Source organism: Marmota monax, unplaced genomic scaffold (assembly GCF_021218885.2).
Source record: "Marmota monax isolate L192 unplaced genomic scaffold, Marmota_monax_Labrador192_F-V1.1 WCK01_AAM20220418_F8-fsc00014, whole genome shotgun sequence".
Taxonomy (NCBI): Eukaryota; Metazoa; Chordata; class Mammalia; order Rodentia; family Sciuridae; genus Marmota; species Marmota monax.
This window is the reverse complement of record NW_026695222.1, coordinates 28,865,595-28,888,229: the sequence shown is the minus strand read 5'-3', so window position 1 is coordinate 28,888,229 and position 22,635 is coordinate 28,865,595. Positions and strand designations below refer to the sequence as shown.

Sequence of the window (22,635 nt, the reverse complement as noted above, 5' to 3'; positions counted from 1 at the left end):
ACAACGACTCCGCCTGCAGGCCCTGTGGCTGTTCCACTGTCACATCACTTGCCCAGTGGTCAGGTGTGGAGGGCGGGAGGCAAGGTGGCTATGTGGGGCCTGATGGACCAGTAAGGGTGACTGAAATGTTTCACAGTCACACAGCCTTGGTCTTGCAGGATGGAGCACATAAGGATGGAGACACACTTGCCTTTGGAGGGTTGGGAATCATAGAAAGCAAATGACTTGCCTGTTTGGCCTTCTCGCCTGGTCGTCCTCATCAAACTTGACTGCTTTCTAGAAGCTGATCTGCAACACACTCCGGATACTGCTTTGGCCCAACTTCCTTGTTAGGCGACCTTGGGAAAAGGCCTAGAGATGGTAGGACCCCAGGTCCTGGAGTGCCCCCGTGTGGCTAGATTTGGGGACAGTCGGCGGGTAAGGAAAGACTTTCCCTGGCAATCATTAGCAGAGGTGCAGCTGGGGGCCATTTTGTCAAGAAGTGCTCATTTGAAAAACAACAACAAAACTCACACAGGCGCCTGCCAGTCACCCCCATGATGAAATGCAACCAAGGAAGCAATTAAATTCAATTAGGGGCATTTGGCTTTAAATTAGATAATGCATTCAGAAAACAGTCTGTAAACTGTAATGTGTTCCCCTTACTCCTGTGAAATTGCCTGGGCTGCTGCTTCTGCCTCTGCCAATTAGAGGCCTGGGGATGGAGAGCAAAGAGGGCAGCAGAGGCTAAAGAGTCACACTCCCCAGAAAAACCAATTTTTGCTAAGGGTTGGACCCTGACTGACGGAGCAGGGCGTTGGGCCTGGGCTGCAGAGCTGCCTTACCCATGTGCAGAATCTGCTGTTCATAATTTCTTTTCTTCCTAACGCAGCCTGTAATTTCCAGGGGACCAGTGCCTCTTCGTTTTCACTGATAGAACAAACAAAATCTTGACCACGGAGAAGCCTAATTCTACTCACCGTGCAAAATTGCCTTCTTAAAAGGCTTAAAGGGGGCACTTAGAGCATGGTGAAAGCCAAGCCCCCCAGCCGCACGTGGCTGCAAAGCGCCCCTCACCCGCCCCCAGTGTGAGCAAGTTAGACTGGCACATTTCCCTCAGGGCAGTAGGAGAGGTGACCTTGTGTTTTAAGGCTTCAGATGAAGCTGGGACTATTTGACAGAAGAAATGACCCTGTCAAATCCTGGCTGCACAGATCTGCTCTTTTGCTAGGTCTTTGAGAAGGATCCAGAGGGACATGTTCTGGCCTCTTGGAATCTAATTTAATGGGACCCCAGCACATCTGGACTCCTTGCAAACAGTAAGGGCAGGAGAGAGAGAGAGAGAGAGAGAGAGAGAGAGAAGGAGAGGGGGAGAGGGAGGGAGCCTGTGTGGGAGAGACAGACAGACAGACTGTGCTTAAATCCCTGACAACATGCTTGAAGAAAAGGGGTACAAACAACCAACTTCCCTGCTCTCTTTTCTCCCCTCCGCTGCAGTTCCTGGCGGGTTGCTTGTTCCCCAAGGTGGTGGATTCAAAGGGGCCTCCTGGGCTGCTGGGAACAGCTGCTTTTTTGAATAATTCTTCTATGGATATCAGTCAAAAGTCACCGTTAGCTGGAACTGGAAAGCAGAGCGAGTGTGTGTGTGTGTGTGTGTGTGTGTGTGCGCGCACGTATGTGTTTGTGCATGTGAGAGTGTGCGCATTCCTGTGGGTGTGCGCGCATGGTGGCAGCCATTTCAGGTCACCAGCGCCGTTCCTGGAAAGGCCACATCTTCTTGGCATGGGAGAAGATACACTTCCCTGTGCACCTAAAAATAAACCAGTACAGAAGTCAATGAATCACCCTCATCGAGAGGCACCTTTGCCCTCCCGCGGGCTGTGGCCCTGTTTCCCGGAGGGCAGGCTGCAGTGACAAGCTGTGGCCACTTGGGCTCTGCCTCTGTCCCCTTTGGGGATACAGCTGGGCTGGGCATTGGTGGAATCAGTCCTTCCCTGAATCCTAATCCTTCTGTGTCCTCAGGGTTCCCCTGAGCTCCCCTGCAGAATTTCTGCCCTTTTGTACCCTAGGAGTGGAGATTAGTGTTGTTGTAAATGCGGCAGGAATGGGGAGGCAACTGAAGACAAGAAGCGAGTGCGGGGAGCCAGAGACCAGGACAGGACACACACAACAGAGTGGAGTGGAAACTCGCTCTTTCCACAACAGCTGGATTTAGGGTCCCCCAGTAAGGCATTTTTTGAGTTCTCCGTGGTTTACATGTTCTTGCCTTAAAAAAAAATTTTTTTTTTTTCATTAAAAGATTTTTCTTTTCTTTGGCCCTGGAGGAGAGCACACCAGTTATAAAAAACAAAAAACAAAAACATCTGCCATGCTTCATGGAGTCTCGTCAAAGAATGCTTTTTTTTTTTCCCCTGTTTTGTTTTGTTTCTGGGAGGTATAGAGGGAGGGTCAGTCTGCATCAGTGACCCAGCCTGGCCACTCACTCTTCCCGTCCCCACCTCCTGCTGGGGACATTTCTCATCTAGGCAAAAAGCCTCCTGTGCCCAGCGAGGTGAAACTTGCAAATGATACTGTCACCTTCCTCAATGGACAGCCGCCAGCAGCTCACCAAAGGTCACAGCAGGCGAACCCCCAGGGGCTTGGGGACAAAGGAGCCGTCAGCTGCCTGATTTCCGGGATGCATCCCCTGTTCTCAGATGGCCACAGCAGAGGGACGTCTCCCCACAGGCTTCCCCGAGGGGTCCTTCCTGCTTTGTGCAAGCAGCACTGAGACTGGGGTGGCCTGAGAGCTATCAACAGCGTGAAGCGAGGACATCAGTCATCTCCAGGTCTGGTCAGGACCGAAGAAACCAATCCAGCTTGAAGCAGGCGGCCTCTGGTCTCTCCTTGCACCTAGAGTCTCCATAGGCGCTGGCAGGTCCCACAGCAAACCCTCCACTCAAGTTTGGGTGCTGGGAGAGATGTGACTTGGGGACATGTCTCAAGAAGCCAGCTTGCCAAAGGCCGTGGCCCCATGCGGTGGTCCATGTAGGGAGACTGTGTTCAAGGCTCAGTTCTGATCAGTGTGGGGTGGATCTGGAGAGCCAGGGAGTGCGCGTGGGTCTGCGTGCACCGCATATGCTCCACCCCTACACATTTCTGTTTGTAAACATGAGTGTGCAAGTGTACAGACGTGGGCATAAATACACTTCTGGCCATACATGTGTAACTGCGGTGGACACTGCCCACGCACACAACCTCCGGTTGCTTAGGGTCCCAAGCTCTCAGATGGATGGGAGCAGCTCGCTGACCCTGCCACCTCCCAGGACAGCTGTGGCTCACTTCCAGGGGCCCAGGGCTGGCCTCTTGCCTCAGGCTGGAATGAACCATGTAGTGCAATTCTCAGGCCAACAGAGACCCTCTTTCCCTCTGCCCACTCTCAATATATCACAAGCATTTGAACCCCTGTCTTGAGCTCTGCTCTCAGCATCCTGGCCTAAGACAGCACTGTATTAGCACTGTGCATATGCTAATACCAGGCACACACACGTGTGTGTGCGTGCGTGTGTGCTCTCCATGCGCACCCACACATGAGGAAATCCAGGAGGATCGGAGGGGAGAGAATTATCTTCCAAAGATTCCAAAAGGATCTTCCAAAAAGGAAGAGCATTGATTTTTTCACTGGGGAAGGTCAAGCCACGTCAAACAGAGTAGGAGCACCTTGCTTTAAAAGTTGAACATCAAAGGATACTTTAGAAATAAAAGAATTTTTTATTAAATCAGAAAAAGAAAGATACAGTATACATGACTGTCAGTCAATCCTATGCTGCTGTGAATTACATTGTAACAGACTCATCACCCTATTTAGTCCTCTCTACAAGGATTAAAAAAAAAAAAAACTTCAGGTATTTGAGTAACATTCTGTAAATTTTTATTAACTGGGGTTATGGGGAGGGTTTTATGAGAGAACATCCTGAGAACATTAGGAAATTACAGACAGACTTGAGATAAGCGTCAGACGGAACAGATGAAGCAAGCCCCCCAGCCATCTGAGAGACATTAATAATGTAAGCTTCGCGAGACCAGATCCTTGTTAGGGATGCGGGATGCAGAATAAAAAGGGGGAGACCTTGGCGCCCCCTTGTGTTGCAAGACAAACGTGCAACCTCCTGTATTGTATTTTTGTTTTCTGAAGCTGTGATCCTTTTCCTTGTCCCTGAGCCTAAAGAACAATTGTCCCAAATCATTTCAAGCCCTCTCCAGTCAATCGTTTCCCTCCTGTCAATAACTCTCAAGGGCCCTATTTGAAAACCTACTCTTATTCATTCCTTTCTCATACCCCACACATTCCATTTCAGGAAATTGGCAACCGCCCAACACAGAGCCCGTGCTCTCCCTCCTTCAAGTGTGAACTTAAACAAACGGATCTTCCCCCCTCCCCTCTTCAAACTTAGAGGAGGAGCATGCATTTGCTACAATGCCCTTTCCCCCGTCGCAGGCAATTTTCTTCTGCAACTTCCTTGTTATCCATCTTTCATAGCTTAACACAAATGCATCCCCCCACCTCCTTCCTCCCTGGCTCAGCAGTCAACTCTCTTGACCTAAGGATTCAATCTGCGGACCCATGCTTACAGTTATTTGCTAGGAAAGACTGGACCAGAGAGATAAATAATACACCTCAATATACAACAGCTCAGGCTTAATTTGTAGGCAAAATTTCATTTGATGGCCATGAGAAGAAAAAAATATATATACAGAGTGTGTTTAGGGAGGAGATAGAGTGGGGAGAAAACATCCTGGTGGTGGGAGACCCTGGTGGGGACTGTGGTGATGTTTACTTGGATTTGCCAACTGGTCCGATGGATACTGGGTCTGTCTGCACTTGAGCATCTGACATCCGCTTTGGTCCCTGGAAAAAAACACAAAGAAGGGGTAGCCCATTGAAGATGGGTAACAGCAACAGCAAAAATCACCTTTTGGTGAGCACTTACTCCATGCTAGGTGCCATGCTAAGTCAATGTATCTTAGTCCTGAGTGTTGGATAGGAGAACAGTCTCCAATCAGATGTCCAGATTCACTGCCCAGCTATATTACCTTCTACCTTTGCCAGATCTTGGACAAATTACAAATTTATCATTACAAATGATAAAACTATTCCTAGAGGCTTGTTCCCAACACAAAGCGAGTTTATATTTATAATGCAGTTAGAACAGTCCCTGGGGTGTACAATTCAGCTGTCCCTTTCGCAATCCCTGTCTTATTCGCTCATAAGCCAACCCGGTTTTATTTTATTGGAAGTGAGCTTCTCATCTGTCTTGTTAGACTCACACCTGCCTTCTGACAGGGTGCAAGCTCCGTGGATTCTGTCTGCTGTGTCCTCGGTGCTTTGAAAGGACCTGGCACACCGTGGCTGCTCCTGAAGGGTGAAGGCTGAAGGCTGAGGGCACCTGCCATTGCCACTGTGGTTATTGCTGTTCTATCTGTTCTGTCCAGTAGAACTTATGAAACTAGCCCTTTCTGTCTGTAATTCTATAAGCGTGGACCAACACGTGACCAGGTCACATTAGCACCACCCAAAACAACATATCGCATGGGTTCATTGCCCCCACCCCACCTTGTCCCCTTTACAGTTAGGCCTCCCCAGTCGAGACCGACACCAGACCCTGGCAACCACTGATCTGTTTCCTATTCCAGAGTTGTGCCTCTTCCAGAATGTCATGTCAAGGAACGGTGAAGTATGCAGCCTTTGAACCTGGCTTCTTTCACATGTCGTGATGGGTCTGAGGTTCACACAGGCTGGGCATGGTCAGAGGCACCAGCATTGCTGGTCCAGAGTAGAGCAGTAGGGTTGGTGGAGTATACTGGAGTGCAAGAGTGGTCAAGTATGTGGATAATAAGTACAGAATAGTGCAATGTGGCAAAGCATGCATGGTATACAGAGGTGGGGGCAGGTAGTGTAATGCCGGGACAGAGCAACATTGGTGGTTGGTATAGGTTATATAGTATATATGGAAGATATTTAGTATGCATAGAATATATACATAGTATAGCCTACTGTACTAAACATAATACAGCATAGTATTAGAGCACATTATATGAACTGCAGTATTGCCTTGTATATATACCATAGGGTAACATACATAGTGCAGGATAATGTTGGTTAGGGTAATAAAATATACATCCTTGGTGCACATGATATAGCCCGTGTGCACAGTGCCATGTGGTATAATGTGGTCTACATGGTATAACAGAGGATCGTATAAGTCATAGCACAGCATATATAATTCTAAGGACACTGTATGCCATCTCATTTCATTTTCATGCTGACCCTATGACGTCAGTACTATTAGCCTCATTAAAGAGGTACCTGACACTCGAGGTGCTGACTTGACCCTGGCTTCACAGCCACTGAGATGGAGAGCTAGGCTCAAACCCAGGAGTCAGCTGCACCCGGTGCACCTCCCTGGTGTCCTGGTGTGCACAGGCTTCTCTGACAATGCTTCCTCCTTGGGAGTCCCCTGACCTCAGTCCCAATGGGCTAAACACAGCAAACTCAGGTGGCCCAGTGGACTTTGACAAGCAAATGCTCTCTTATTCTAACATTAAATCTGACATTAAAAATCCAGTGCTTTCATATACATGGCTGCTGGTGGCACTCTGTTTAAATAGCACTTGCTCTTCAGGTTACGAAGACCCCCTCCTTCCCTGGGGCCCACTCCTTCCTGCACGGTCTCTTTTGCCGATTGGGGTCGGACTCTGGAGGTCAGAGTCACGTATGTGTTGCTTTGTGTATCAGGAGTGCGCTTCACAGTTAATAGTGCCCAAACCACTCTCTCTTCTGTCCTTTTACCAGTGTGGTGAGGTGGGCAGCGACCACTAACCCATTTTACAGATGAGGTAAGTGAAGCTCCAAGAAGACCCAGGACTGCACTGTGCCAGATGGTCGGGCCGCCCTGACCTGAAACCTGGGCTCACCCCTCCCCGGCCCCTTCCTGCTCACTCTCCACTCCTTCCAGCCCCCACCCCAAGCTCCTTTCGGTGCAGAGCTGATGGGCGTAAGCCTTAGGCCATGCCCAGTGGGAGACCGTCTTCCCTGGGCAAGTCGCCCGCTGTCCATCTGCTACACCTGCAGATCACAGAGCACACAGTTCCAGAGTTCTGGGGACCTGTGAGTAGGAGAAAGGTGAAGAGGACAGGAAGTTGGTGGGGCTTGGGGGGAAGTGGGACCCAATCTCCACCGGCCAGAGTAGCTCACTTTTATCAGGTGTGTGTGTGTGTGAGTGTGCTTGCGCGTCCCTTTGCATAAAAAGAAAAGAAAACCCAAGCAGAGGTGCCGTGTGAGCCCCACGGCTTCCTTCCAGGTCCTTCCTGACCTGTCAGCATCAGCTAGGCTGCTCTGGGTGGGAACCCCAGCAGCTGGAGGGGGAAGGAGGAGATGAGGACTGAGAGAGGTGGGTGGCCGCGGAGGGCCTGGCGGACACGCGGTCAGAGGCAGGAGCTCATTTCCTGTGGGCGATGGGTGCTGCAAGGCACCCTCCTGGTGCCAGTGCTGGCTGCCACCACTACCTTCTCGGGAAGGGGCTGGGCAACCACAGGAATGTGCCAGCTGGAAGTTCCTGGGGGTCCGATCTCTGGAGAGTATCTGAAACCCCTCCCTCCTGCCTCCACCGTGGCTGCAGGTCTCCTGGCAGTGGCCGGAAGCAGGACCCGGGGTCTGGGAGGCAGGAGCTGAGTCCCGCCTCCTTTCTGCCTCTAGATGCCGTGGGATGCCCAGGAGAGGACACCACTTCTGGCTGACTCATCCAAGACGTGGGAATAAGTACTCCCACCGGGAGGGCTTGCTGCGGTAACTGAGGAGATGATGTCCGTAAAAAGCTGGTCCCAGAGCAGGGACCAGTGACTGCAACTGTAATTAGTGTCTTAAACGCATCCACACCGTCACCTCTATGGGCATCAGGCTAAACCGTCACCAGCCTCCAGGCTCACAAGGACACGTTCTACCAGGGCCTCTATCTCTGTGGTTGCCCTTGACAGCCTCTTCTGGGCCTCGGCTGCGCAGCCTTTACAACGAGGACGGGGTCCCACTCCTCCTGCTCAACACTGTGACTAGCTTCCCAGTTTACCCAGGGCCCTGGCCACGTTCTCTCCCTGCCCAGGGCTCCTGTCTCACCTCCTGTTATCCACTGTGTCCCCAGCCACTCAGGCCTCTGTCTCCTCTTTAAACACCCTGGACTCCCGGAGCTCGACCCCTCCCTGGGGCCTTATGCCATGGCTGCTTCTCCAGGAAGAGCCCTGCTGGTCTGCTGTCTGACGCCTTGGCCCCTCTGCTATCACCTCAGACATTCTCTCTGCAGGGACATTTCTGCATCCAATTCAAAGTAGCAACCCCCCTCCCCACAGCCAGGCAAGCACTCCCACGCACCCTGCTCATTTCCCTCAGTGACCTCACACACTGATTCCTCCTCTTCTTTTTTTGATTGGGGCTTGAACCCAGGGGTGCTCTACCACTGAGCTACATCCCCAACCTTTTTATTTCTTATTTTAGGACAGGGCCTTGCTGAGTTGCTGAGGCTGGCCTTGACCTTGCCATCCTCTTGCTTCAGCCTCCGGAGCCGCTGACATTACAGGTATGTGTCACCACCTGGCTCACACTTACGTTCTTGTCTGCTAATTTAGTTTACCAATTTTGTTTGTTAATTTGTAGAACAATGATGGAAGAAGAAAGGAAGGGAGAGAGGGAATATCATCCACATCTAGAGATCTGTGGGCAGGGAGAGAAGGGGGCCAGGGCCCTGGGTAAACCGGGAAGCTAGTCACAGGGAGAAAGAAAGGAAGGAATCTGAATTATCTCAAAGGGTAAATCAGACCATGAAGAATACCTGGCCTCAGTTCTCCATCCAGAAGTGGACACTTTAAAGCATGCAAGTAGAAACCCCTAAGTGCGGCTGAAGTTGAGTACAACATTCCATTAAAGGGTAACAAATTCAAGTAACTTATTTGATTCTTGGGCACAATATTTTAACATCTATTATATTTTCTTCTTTCTGCTCGTCCCTCTGTTTACTGAGTGTGCGTTGTGTGCGTGGTCCTATTCTGGGTGAGTGGGAACCAGTCATGACCCAAAAAGATGACGCCCTACTGTTGAGATCTGAGGTCCGGTGGTGGAGGGGAGACTTCTATGTTGTGGGGAGATTGAAATAAGCAAATCTAATCTTCTCCCCAGTCTGCCTAAAATTGCAACCAGTACAAGGGAATTCTGTATCTGGCAGCCATTGCTCCCACAGTTGGGGAGACTCAACTGTGCATTTATTTCCTGTTAAATTAAATAAACAGGAGGCTTTTAGTTTGAGGCTATCTCTTTACTTTAAGTTCTATGTGACAAGCCACAACCTAGCTTACTTCAAGAACAAACCAATAAACCAATACCTACTCAGGAGTGTAATTTATAAATAACAAATACTTGGGTTTCTGGCAATCACAGCTGAGCATGGCCAATTGCAGGCTGCCAGCTAGTCAGACCCCACCCAAGGAAGGCCAGTGCCTCCTCAGGCCATGCTGACCAGGACATGGCATCCCTGTGGCCAACAGGCCAAAGGCGATGTCCCACTCTGTCCCTGGGCCAGGTCTGTGAGGTCACTGCTCACGCTGCAGGGTGGACCTCTCTGAACCTCTTCTGGTTCTGAATCCTGCCTGATTTGTGGATTGTTCTTTGCTCAAATCAACTCTCTTAAATTTAATTATATAGCTTTTCTATTAACACCCCCACAATGGTACAACGTAAATGGGGTAAGCTGATAATGCATTCATGCCCCATACATTCCTTCAATAAATATGTGCCTAGAGCATCGGCCACCTGCACGACATTGGCCCCTCCAGAGGATGAGCTGGAGGAGGAGGAAGGCTCCAATCTGCAACTTTGCTCATTTGACCCGTTGGTAGTTGGACCATTGGGTTTTGCAGTTCAAAACCCAGCACCATGGACCAAGGAACCCAGAGCGCGGAATTACATTTAGAATGTGGGAAGGGACTGGGCAGATGGCCTGGGGGAGGGAGTGAGCCCACACTGGATGTGGGCTTCAGGGAGCAGGGAGAAGGGAAGGGAGAAGGGATCCCCCTGTGGTGTCAGCTACTACTGACCTCCTGCTTCGTGCTGGGCACTGGACCCAGTGGTTTAAATAGTCATTCAGTTCCCACAGGAGCATCAAGACTGTGGCTGTAATCATGAGCTCAGTTTTACAGGTGGAGACCTGAGCCTCAGAGGGGGCAGGCAGTTAAACTGAGGTCACACGCAGGACCTAGGAGGAAAGGGCTTCAGCTAAGCGGCCAGCACTGACGTCCAGCACAGACTCTCAGCTGGTCCTTCTTCTGTTCACTGTCCTGTGCTATTGGGTCAGAACAGGGCTCCTCCACCTTGGCCCTGTGGACGCTCTGGGCTGGTCACTTCTTTGTTGTGGGGACTGTCCTGTGCCCTGTAGTTCACTTAGCCATACCCCTGTCTCTACTGACATCTCAAGAGGACTTACTCCCAGCTGTGACTGTCAAAAACTTGTTTCTGTACACTGCCAAATGTCCCCCGGAGGACAATATCATTCCTGGTTAAGGACCCTTGGATTAGCTCCCCTCCCCAGAGCCAGGGTAAGGAGAGAGCGCAGATTACATTTTGAATCTTTGGCCAAAGACACCAGGACCCACGGAGAAAGAGAGGAAGCAGGCTGTGGACTCAGAAACACCAGGGCCACCACCCCAGCAGACCATGCATACTCCACCCAATGCCACAGCACTGTAGTGACCAGTTCCACCAGAACCCTGCACAGAAAAAGGAGACGGTTTGGAAATCACTGAGAAAAGTGGGACTAGGGTTTGCACTTCTCCCTGAGGAGTGGGAGCCCAGAATGGAGACAAACTCTCCAACAGGACCACCCAGGGGCCAGCAATCTGCATGCAGTCCCTTTTTTGACAGATACCCTCTTTTCTTCAAGGGAAGGGCTTTTCTCCTGAGGAGCTGGGGGAGAGCTGGGCTCGCGGCCAGGCCTTCACATTGCCAAGCAGCCTCAAGTGTGAGTTCTTAAAAGTGCCTTCAACTGGGGTTCCACATATATACTGGAGGACACAGACGCGGGATAGCAAGACGATGACATTTACCACAGAACCTTAAACTTAGGGCCTGAGATCTGTGTTTCTAACAAGCTCCCCCGAGATGCTGCTGGGAGTCACACGCAGGGCAAGGGAGACAGAGTGCCCACTGACCTCGTCCCCAGAGCTCACTGATGCCCCCTGGTATCTATGGCTGAGCACCTGTGGATCCCTCCACCTAGAATATGCTGTGCCTTGGGCTCCCCAGGCCTGCTTTCCAGGCTAAGGTGAGGTCCTGCCTGAGAGGGAATCTGCTCTGCAAGGCCTCCCTGTCCCTCCTCTCAAACCCAAGGCCAGACTCAGCCCCATTCAGCCTTCCTTCACGAGCCTCCTTCCCCTCTCCCACCTCCCCCTACACTCAGCACCTGGCGACCCCCTCCATCCAGCACCTGACCATGAACTCAGAAATACCTATGGCCTTGTCTCTTTCCTGCTCCTGAAGCCCAGCCCCCCCCCCCCCCCCCCCCCTTCAGAGGTATGGAAACCACATCCCTTGCCTGAGAGCTCAGAAAGAAGAGGCGAAAAATCCACCTACCAGGCCCTTAAGGAAGCCCCCCAGGGACTGTCGCGGTTTCTCCAGTTTCTTTGGGGACTTGCCCCCGTTCTGCAGCGAGTTCGCGTCCACTGGGACCTGCTCCGTGGACGGGGCGGGTTCTTTGGCCTCCTGCTTGCTGTTCTTCTGCTTGGTGGTCTCGGCTGCGGGCCTCTTGTCCTTGGAGGAGGCCTCTGTGCCCTTCTGGGCCGCCCCCGCGGGCGCGGGCTCGGGCTCTGGTGGCGTGGCCGGCTTCTCCGTGGAGCTGGACGTCTGCGGCAATTTCAAACAAAGCCCATTTTTAGTGACTGCAAGGCAATTGCCAAAGGCAGGTGGGTGAATGTGTGGAAGCAGGGATGTTCAAATGAGGGGTGGCGTCTGCAGGTTCGTAAGTCTTGGGTGAAATGAGAAAAAATTATATGAGGTTACGCATGGCGCGGGACCTTTCTTATCCGTGAATCCTTGAGTGAATTCTATGTTTTTCCAGCAAGCGTTCTTCCTCCTTTGTTGGTACCAGAACTTGGACTGCTCTTTGGAAACCAGCCTTTCCCCTTACTCCATGGGGTCTAAGAAAACTAATTCTACCCTTGGGCAAGCACACGTGATGCGGGCCTGGCCAATCAGAACACTGTGTGGTGATTGGGCAGCTGTGATTGGTTCAGGAGAGCCAAATGTGCAAAAGCTGAGCTACTCTCAGAACTTACGAGGCATGGTCCCTCTCTATAGGATTTGAAGCTGTGAAAAGGTGAGCCTGGGGCTTTCAGAACCAACACCATTTTCAGGGTACACGTGCCTGGAAAGGAAGCCAACACAAGAAAGCAGAGCCGAGACAGGGAGAAAAAGACAAGGTGTTGATGGAATCATGTGAGACCACTTGATCTGGCTGTTCTTGAAGCCCCCTTTGTGCTTAAACCAGCTTAAAATCTACTTATAACCAGATGGACTTTTCCCCTTGGGCATACTCATTCTTTTCTTTGTGATTGAATCTACCTTAATTTTTGATATGAAACTGTCCTTTCACTTCATGAAATGGTGGCAAAAGAAGATGATTGGCTTATTTTGAGTTTCGATGTACATTCTTCTATGCCATGACAAGAAGCTTACGATTGCCGTTGGTTCCTACCATCTAGAGAGCTGAAGCTATGGAGTCTAGAAAATGGTGGCTAAATTCCAGATTTACAGATCAAAAAAAGGGAAAAAATGTTAGGAAATAGAGATCCTTTTCTCATAATTTTCTTAAACGCAAATGCCTACAAGGGCAAGACAGATAATGTGAATGCAAAAAAAAAAAAAAAAAAAAAAGAAAAAAAAAAAAAAAAAAGAAAAAGGAAAAAAGAAAAAGAAAAAAAGAAGCCAGGGGTAAGAATAGCCAGTTGGAGATCTTCTTTCCCCAGCGGTGCAAGCAACACAGGTCAAAGAAGTATTTCTCGAGTGTGAGAAAAACACCAGTTCAAGGAATGCTGGTTTGGTACTGGGGAGATAAGCTGAATCGGGGTCGGAGGGACTGCTCTGAACTGAAAGTCACATGCCCTGGCCAAAGAGATCCCAGCTGGGAGGCACCAGGTGGGCGTGCAGACTGCTGCTGTCAGATCGGCTGTATTTTCATTGGAACCTCAAAGCTAAATCTTCTAAAAATGAAAAAAATATGTCAACTTTAAAATACTGACTTCAAAAGTTTTCAAGCCGTGGTCACAACAAACAAGAGGAGCCAGTGAATACATGGTCACAACCTGATCCATTAAGGTATGTGCTGTCCCCAGGAAAGAAGTTCTCTGACAGAGTTGTAACTATGATTGAGAAGGCCACAAGCAAAGAGCGATCATTTTGAACCCAGTGAACCCAACGCACCACTTAGATAAGCCTCTTCAGCCCTGAAGGTGGCCTCAGGTGGCCGCTCTCCAGGGGGCAGAAGGCCTTGGAGAAAAAGCATGAGGGCCAGCACCAGAGAAGCCGAGCTGCGGCTACACACCCTCCACGCCCTGCCCCAGCCCAGCAGCCAAGTTGTAGCAGGTGCTAAGACGTCGATGTCCAAGTACCATGGACAGCCCGGAGCAGGCCTGGCCTCAGAATGACACAGAAAAGCCCACCTTGGTGCTCCACAGAGAGGTCAGAAGCCTGTGACCCATTTCTGTTGGGTGGAAGAGGTCAAGATCTAGTAAGGGCTAAAGGCTCAGGGTCCAGAGTCACAGGGCTCTGGTTTGGATCTAGTTCCATCACATCCTTGCTATGACCTGGAACAAACGGTTCTGTCTCTTGGTGTCCTTGTCTGTATGAATATGAAAAGACACCTCATGGGGTGGCCAGGATCAGACTAGCCAGGATGGAAGGCCTGCATGGCACAGCGTCTGGCCCAGGTGAAATGCCAGACACAGGGTGGCCAGTCACCTTTGTCCTAGAACAAGGAGGTTCCAGGATAGGGAACTGACAGCTTTACGACCAGGAGAGTCCCAGGCCAATGGGGACAGGTAGGTTACCCTGACTTAGTATCACCAGTAGCGACTCCTTAAAAAGAATGTGTGGCTCTTGACTGCCTGGTACAGAGGGGACACCAGTAAATAACTGTTGAGCATGACAAGACAGTGGTCCCCGTGCCTCTGCCCACTTGTCGCCTGTCCCTTGCCCCTCTAGTCCCTCTGCTCAGTCATAAGACCTGCTTTCCTCTTGGAACAGGGCTTCACATTTCCTCTAACTTATGTCCAGTCTGCCGCCATGGTTTCCCGCTGAGGCTCAGCTCTGATGGCATCTCCTGGGAGACATAGCCCCTGATCCCCTCTGGAGCACAGCGTTGCTTTCTTTATGCTTACAGGGACTCAGGACTTCTCTGTTCACTCAATAACATTTATATCTGGGGATTGAACACCCGGGGATTTATTCAGGTGCTGGGACAGAGTTGGTCTCCAGTGAAATATGTTGAATGAATGACCAGCAACTTACCCTCCAAATGCTTCCCAAGTCTTTACCTGTCTGAGTCACTGTGGGGCAGGAGGCGGGAAGCGCAAGGAACCAAGAAAGAGCTTTGGAGAGTTGAGGTCCATCCTCCACATGACCACCCCTTCCTGGCCAGGCTTAGAGCTCCTTTGCAATGACCTAGGTACTAACTTCTGAAGACGGTCATTGACAGTCTCCTTATCTATGGAGTCAGTTGAGAATCAAAACCGTGCAAGGATTGCTCTGTCACTAAACTGAAACCTTTACTTGGGTTTGATTCCATCTCCAAATGTACAAGCATCTTCTCATCTGAGCTCTCGGGAGCAACCTCTCCTGGAACCCAGCAGCTCTGGCAGGAAGAACAAGGCTGTCTCATGCAATTCCAACTCCAGAGGCCCAACTAGCAGGAGGGCCTGGGCTTCCATCCCTAGAAGCATCCACTAAGGGTTTTACAACCTTAAAGAGGAGAATTGCAAAGGAGCAGGGAATATCTACTCTTGTCCCCCCAAATTAAATAAGTATTTGTGACCTCCCAGGGAGTAAGCATCTCTCTTGCCTGGATTCAAGGTCCTGGAAGACCAAGTTCTCTGAGGGACTCTCAGGACCCTCACAGGCAAGTCCGAGTAGATTTCCACAGACTGCATTCCATTTCTGCATTTTTGCTTTGCCTTGTTTGGGGATGGGGGTAGAGGCCACACCCTGGGGCACACCAAGCACAAGTTCACCACTGAGCTACACTCCCAACCCCCGTTACAGTTTTAGAACCACCAGAAAAATTGGCATAGCGGTTTCACGGAAGATTCCAGACCAAATACACAATCACATTTAAGTTTTTTTCCCCCCTGCTTTTTGAATTAGGTAAGTTTATCATGTTTGCAATGTGGTAAGCTTGGAAGTTTTGGTTCTAAGACTGTACTTTGGGGGTGGGCGTAGACGTACATGAATAAAGGAAAAAAAAAACCAGTTTGAAGTATATGAAGAAGAAAACCCCGATTATTATAGAAATACTAAAAGCGCAATCATGCTGTGAGCACTGCAGGGTGGTAACTCCCAACCAGCAGCCCAGCAGTGAGAGAAGGAAACAGCAACTGCTGAAGACTGAATGTGCGCCCAGGTTCCTGGGCCAAAGCCCCAACTCCAGTGTGACTGTATTTGGATGAAGGAAGTAATTCAGGTTAAAAGAGGTCACAGGGTGGGCTCTGATTCTCAAGGATGAGTTAGGGTCAGAGTAAGAGGGCTCTCCCTCCCGGCCCTGCCCTCTGTCTTTCTGCAGTGTGAGGGCCAGGCTCCAGGGCAGCCACCTGCAAGCCAGGAAGGGAGCACTCAACAGGGACTGATCCCTGCGGGCACTTTGCCTTGGCCTTTCCAGTTTCCAGTGCTGTCACCTGAGCCCCCAGCCTACAGCATTTTGTTAGGGCAGCTGGGGGTGCCTCATACAGCAGCTAACATTCATGGAAGCTGTTGTGCCAGGAAGGATCTCGGTGCTCCGGGTGCATTGACTCATCTGAGTGTGACACCCTAGGGGGTCTTCTTTTCCTAGCTCCCTCATCAATGAGGAAAACGAGACGCTGGGAGATTTGGTAATTGGCCAGAAGTCACACTGCTAAAAAGTTGGCTGTGCCAGGATTGGCACCTGGGCAGTCTGAGTCCAAAGACTCAGCCTCTCGAGCATTTCCCTATCTTGCCCAAATTGAAAAAAGAGTATTGATGACATTTTTTTTCCAGAGGTACATTTTTTAAGCTAAAAGAAGAGTGCAGATTACAAAGTAGGATGGGCATGATCCCATTTTTTTTTAAAGAACACCTGAGGCTGTAAAAATGTCATAGCTCTGTTTTCTTAGAACAGAGAAATTATGGAAGCAAACTCTGTGACCCCATGTCTTTCACTCACACGATGTGCCAAGCACCCTGTGACGTGATGGGAAATAGAAATGAATGCTTCACAGATGTTCCCAGAGGGGTGACAGGGGCAGGTGGGACAGGCAGCTAATAGACGAGTGACTGCAATTCGTGACTGGTGGATGAAGCAAAAACATAAAGCGGGGTGACTGGCGGGCTTGAAAGGCTCTTTGAAGAGGTGACACTTGTGCTGACTTGAAGGACAGGAAGTGAGGAGGGAAGAGTGCCGTGGAAGGCCCGGAGCTAACTCCAGCAGGTCTGCAGAGCCCAGCAGGCGCCTAATATGCAGCTGATAACTGCAAATGCAGCTAGGAATTGCACTGCAGACCAGGTGGGAAGAAGAGCACACACTGCCAAGCCCACCACCAAACCAAGCTCAAGGTCACTTACATGGCAGCTGGAGTCTTTCCCGTTTATTTCTTCTGAGGGTGGGATCCCTTCATCCCCTTTCACTGACTAAAATAACAAACAGACAAGGGCCTTTCAGCTCCCATGGTATGCAAACCTGGAGAATGCAAGCAAGTTCTGGAATGATGACCCCTGCCACTCATTATTGAGATTCAGATCAAGACAAATGCAAGGCCCATCGGAAACCTACGAGTCTTGGGATACCTGGATTTCCTTCCACATGTGCAACCAGAGTCTGACGGAATCCGAGCCTTGGCCTCCAAAAAACACAACAGAAGTTCTCAAACCCAGGTTAGGTCATTCTGAGACAAGTAAATGGTGACAGTACTATCAGTGCCGCAACCAAACGGTGGTTGAACATGTTGCAAGAATGAATCTCCAAATGGGAAATCCAGCCATGTAACCCTCCGCTGGTACCATTTAGGTGGTGGGTGTAACTAGAGATTTAAGTTAGACTGAGCATTCGCTTTCTACCCTGTAGCCCCCCTATAGCACCCATAACAGGCCTGGCTGAGGCTGAGTTGGTTCCTTAAACCCCACACTCTGAGCTATTTTTTCTAGAAGTGTGGTTCTAACACCTGCAGCGTCAGCCTCACCTGGAGCTGTGTTAGAAATGCAAACTCCTGACGAGCACTCCAGATCTCCTGAATCAGAAATCCTGGGTCTGGGGCTCAGCCATCTAAGCAGCCCCCCAGTGATGCTGACTAGTGCTGGAATTGGAGCACCATCACTTTAAGCTATTTAGCCACAAATGAATTCAGACCAATCCTGGGGGTTGTAGTTTTAACCGTGCATTTAATAATGCCCTATTATTGATGCTCGATAAATCTGATGATGAATCACTCAGTCCATATCAACAATACTGACTCAGGTCTAATCCCTGAATTGGTCAGTGCTTAACATCTCCTCCCAGTTGGCAAGGGAGGGCACAGTGGGGCAAAGAAGACCTCAGATTGCACTCATGTCACCATGGCTGTGCTCTTAGTGGACAGCAGGAATCCACAACATATGCAAAAACAGTTAACAATGTGGAAGACACTCAGATGCATCGGGGCTGAGGAGCATCATATGCCTCCACTGAGCTATGGCACTCATGTCTTCACAGGTAATGGCAGGATTACGTTTGGAACCTAACTTTTGGCTGGTGCTAAGCACCAAGACACTGTGCTAAATGAGAGGACAACTTGCTAATTCATTCATCATATTAGAACCTTAAGAAAGAGGAGGAGGCATGATTATTTCCTTCCCTCAATATATGGGCAAAAAAAAGGAGTCTCTGAGACTGGGTCATGAAACTGGCAGGGTAGAGAGACTGAGTGCGTGCTCCATACTGGAAACCTTCCCGATATCACTGTGCACAAGGAGGCACCGCTCAATCAACAATGGTTCCTGAACATCTACTATGAAGTTGGTAACACTAGCTTCAGTGATTAGGGTTTGGGTGAGAGGGAGGTTGGTAAACCTCACAGAAGGGCATGCATGGGACCAGCCCTTTCCAAAGGTCAACAGTGCTCTCCTTGGGGTTGCTCTCCAGTTCAGAAGACTTGAACAGGACCGCCAAGGGCATAACAGTGAGTGGGATCCTGAGCCTTGACCCAAAACCCACACTGACAGATCTTGCACAGGGCAAAAGCCTGACATGCACCTCTGATTGGCTGGGATGGATGAAGTGGTGTCTGATGGCTCCCCATGCTTTCCCTAGGGACAGCACTGTGGCACTCCCCCAAGGTTTTCATCCCAAAGGTAAATAAGAATCAGCCTGTCCTCTACATAAAATTTGGATCTGTTAACACACAAAGTGGTTTTTCCTTCCCCTGGGTCTCCTGCGTTGTTCTGCTGAGGTCCAACCTGGCTTGAGAAGGTTTAGAAGAAGAATCTGCCTCTGTTGCCTTTGTCCTCAGTCTTCCCATCACACGTGAGGGTTAGACCTTGGGGATTTCATTCAGGCTCCTGGATTCAGGCTGCATCCTTAGGGCGCTTCCCACGTGGACACCTTCCGGGTGTCCTTAGGATACGCCTGCATGTCCACATTAGGTGGTATCTGGGAAATTTTGAATGGCAAAAAACAAATGAACACATAGTCCTTCAAGCCAAAAACAGAATGGACACCAGGAGTCAGGCATGGCCCTTCCCCCTCCTCTGGAAAATAAAGCTCTCTCTTTTGCCCCCGAAGAGGGAGGGGTTTTGAATTTCCTGTCAGTTGCTTCAATTTGGTATTCGTTAGGTACTCTGCCGGTTTTAAGGTTTCAATTTGCTCTCTTCCCCTCCCTTTCTTTGATGGTTCTTGGATGAGAATTGGGGTTGAATCTAAATCATGCTAGGTTGGCAGCAATGCAAACAGACCTTCAGGCTGTCGAGAAGATCACTGCGAAGTTTAGCCTCTTTACGGAAAAAAATAGGAGTGGCTACCTTCAGCATTTCCGTGATTTTTCTCTGTTGCTCATTTTGAGGCACAGAAAGCTCAAAGCGCACAAACCCGACTGATGGCAGGGTTGTGACTCAGGGTGTTATTTAGTGCATCTGAGGTCATTAACAGCTCTCCCTCGCACCCCTCCCTCTCCATCCCTCCTTCTTCACTCTTGGTAGAGCCTCCTTCAAAGACAACTCAGGATAACAAGGTTGGGCTCAGCCATTCCAAGGGCCAGAACCACACAAGCTTATTTTTTCCAGCTGTCAAAAATAGCATAGTTACTGTTTAAAGAGACGAAAAGTCCTTCAGAGACCATTTAGCACTTTGAAGAACAATTTGAAAGCTATTAAATCAGTTTCCAAAATTTTCCAATTTGACACTGAGCAACTTTTTTCTCGGGTTATTTTGTCCCTGAGAAGCCAAGGGGAAGCATCTCAGGGCACTTGGCCTGCAGTGTTGAGAGGGAATCTTGTTGTGGCACCCAAGCCTTGCATATTAATGAAGTCACTTTTTATTTCTTTCACTGTGTCCTGAATTCGGCTAGCTTGATAACGCTGAGGAACATCTGAACCATTTCCAATACATGGAGTTAGATATTCAAAATTCTAGCAGAAGCATTCAAAAAGGAATGGAAATGTATTTTGATGTCAACTTAATTCAACAAAAGCTGATATTTAGAAGAAGAAAAATTGGGTTGAAATTTTAATGTGCTATGAGAATATCCGCAATGCTGTTTACTAGATCAACCTCCACTACCACAAATGCAAGGAACTGGAGCTACTGGAAATTTCCAGGTTCCACAAAGGTAATGAGTCCAGACTCCGTGCTTTATCAAGATGCTCGTATAAAACAGATTTGGAATATTTTAGCCCAGTGGGGTAAATTTCCTTTTCATGACAGGCACATGCAGGAAACCTATGTCCGAGCTTTCCTCTTATGCCTTCCTGTACTTGCAGGTAAGAGCAGTATCCCAACACATAAGAAAGATCTTTCCTTAGAAATCACCACTGAAGGACACACCAAAAAATGGAACTGACAGTTGTCCTGCGCCCAGATAGCCTCATCTGCTGCAAAAGACCCAGAAGCAGCAGTGGCACTTGAGAACAAGGGGAACGTTAGGAACAACGAAAATGAGAAGAAAGCGCTGACCTCTGTCAGTGCCTGGTGCCCACGGAGGTGCTAAGCCCTGGGCTCCTCGGGTTTCTACCCTAAAGAGAGAGATGTGGAGCTGGGGTTGTGGCTCAGTGGTAGCACTTTGAAGAACAATTTGAAAGCTATTAAGTCAATTTCCAAAATTTTCCAATGTGAAAGTAAACTTGCCTAGCATGTGTGAGACACTGGGTTTGATTCTCAGCACCACATATAAATAAATAAAGAAAGATCCATCATCAACTAATAAAAATTTAAAAAAAAGAGAGAGATTGTGCAAGCAGCTCTAGCACAGCGCCGCCACGTGGTGGGTGCATGAAGGACAGGACTGTCGCTAGTAATCAAGGAGTGCCCAGCAACCTGCAGTGACCTGCCAGGGTAGACAAACCCTAGTCACTGGTGGAGACTGGAATTGCCCAATTAGACGCTTCTTTCAGAAACCTGCTTTCAAAGAGCAAATCAGTACCAACATTTTAATACTCAGGGGAAAATCTGAGAGCAAGAACATTGGCTAGAAAACACCTGTTTTTTTGAATTATAGTTACCACTGCAAACCATCTACTTTTCCCCTCCAGATAGTAAATTTCAACAGCTATCAGCTTCTTAGATGAAATGTAATCAACAAAGAGCTCTGATTCCTCGACTATTTTCTCATTTGACCCTTTAATTGGCCTGGTATTAAAGCTCATGGTCTTTCTCTGAGCCTGAGAATGTTAGTTTTTTTTCTTATAAAATGAATGGTCCCAAATTAAGAGCCAAGAGGTGGATTAAATGAAATAATGTATGTGAAAATAGTTTGGAGGAGGAACGCACTTTTCAAGTGCAAGGTGTTATTATATTGACAAATTATAAATCCCAAATCTATACATTTCTATCTGCCACCTTTGTGGTTTCAAACCTGCCTACCTGGTTTGTGGATACATGAATGCAGCACTCTGCCCACTCATTTTATAAAAATATACTAGCACTTCAGATATTCAATTTCTTGACATACAGCTGAATTAATATGTATAAGAATCTTTTTCTATTTAGGGCATGACAGATGTCTTAGATGTTCCTTGCAATTATTTTGAAATCCTGTAGGAGCTGATAGGATTTTTGCAAAGTGGTACATCTACATGCATTGAATGCAACGTTAGACTTCTATTACTGACTTCTTTTTACTTGAAATACAGTTATTTGGAAAAATGATATTCCATTTTTTATTTTCATGAGAGGTTAATTTCTGGAAAGTAAATGAATTGGGTAATGCCTTATTTTGAAAAAAAAAATCAACTGAGAGTCAATTTGTTATGGGATACTAAAATATGCTCTCAGAAACTAAAGAGAAGCAGAGTCCAGGAAGTGGAAAATCAATGATCTGATGAATGAAGAAATCGAACACAAAACAGAGGTTTTTGCAATTGAATTTTCTCTTCTATTAAATCTTTTTTTTTAAACCGTATCTTGTGCTCACAATATGTAAAATTAGTTTGGAATTTTCAATTATTTGGCTCAAAAACATTCTCCTGGAATCCTTAATAGGACGCCAGATACTGTCTTCATTTTTAAGCCCCTAGAGCAGGATTATTTTTTTTTCTTCTCTCCCTTTGCATAAACCCAAAGACTTTAATTTGGAAGCCACGAACATGTTGCCAGAAAGCCAACTTCCAGGAATCTACCCAATGGGAATATTAATATGTGTATAAAAGTGAGTGTCTTCCATTCTCAGGGAAGCACTGAGACTCTGTGTGTGAGGTGCTCGGGGCAAGTTCATGGTTGAGAGGATGAGGACAGAGTTAAAAATGTCCATTGTCTTCACTAAGCTTTTCTCCCCCTGAAGACAGATGCTGCACCTATTTATGCTCTCCCTTATGTCCCTAGTGCCCAGAAGAGAGTGGACACCAAATAATTCTTTGTCAAACGTCTTTTGTGCATTTGAATCGGTCAAAATGGCAATAAATTTTTCTAATGAAAACAAAACAGGAAAAAAAATGACAATAATTAGGAAGTCTGGGATTCTAGGGGAAGTTCCAACAATCCAAAAATATGCTATTTTCCCCCGCTGTAACTCCCAGCTCTATCCAGAAACAGGAAAGCTGATCACCCTCAATATTATGATGCACTATTTGAGGATCTCATTTGTCATGCAGAGGCGCTGCCAGAGACAGACTCAATGTTCTTTTCTTTCTTGGCATAATGTGAAAATCGGTTTAAGAATCTCAAATCTTGATCTTCC

At 48.5% G+C, this 22,635-nt stretch overlaps 1 protein-coding gene across 11 annotated transcripts in view; it reads right to left on the bottom strand.

Annotated features, from left to right (window-relative positions):
- Positions 1-229: 229 nt before the first annotated feature.
- The window catches only part of Bcas1 (brain enriched myelin associated protein 1), a 97,227-nt gene continuing 74,821 nt past the window's right edge, over positions 230-22,635 (bottom strand). For 3 of the 11 annotated variants that reach the window (XM_058575465.1, XM_046432874.2, XM_058575467.1), the window contains 4 exons: positions 16,841-16,906; positions 11,627-11,896; positions 4,797-4,867; positions 230-1,789 (listed from right to left, as the gene is read on the bottom strand). In XM_058575465.1, coding sequence (XP_058431448.1) covers positions 1,723-1,789; positions 4,797-4,867; positions 11,627-11,896; positions 16,841-16,906 — 474 coding nt within the window. In that variant the 3' untranslated portion in view covers positions 230-1,722. Of the gene's footprint in view, positions 1,790-3,866; positions 4,868-11,626; positions 11,897-16,840; positions 16,907-22,635 lie in introns of those variants that run through there. The other 8 variants (XM_058575466.1, XM_058575468.1, XM_058575470.1 and 5 more) reach the window with 3 other exon arrangements.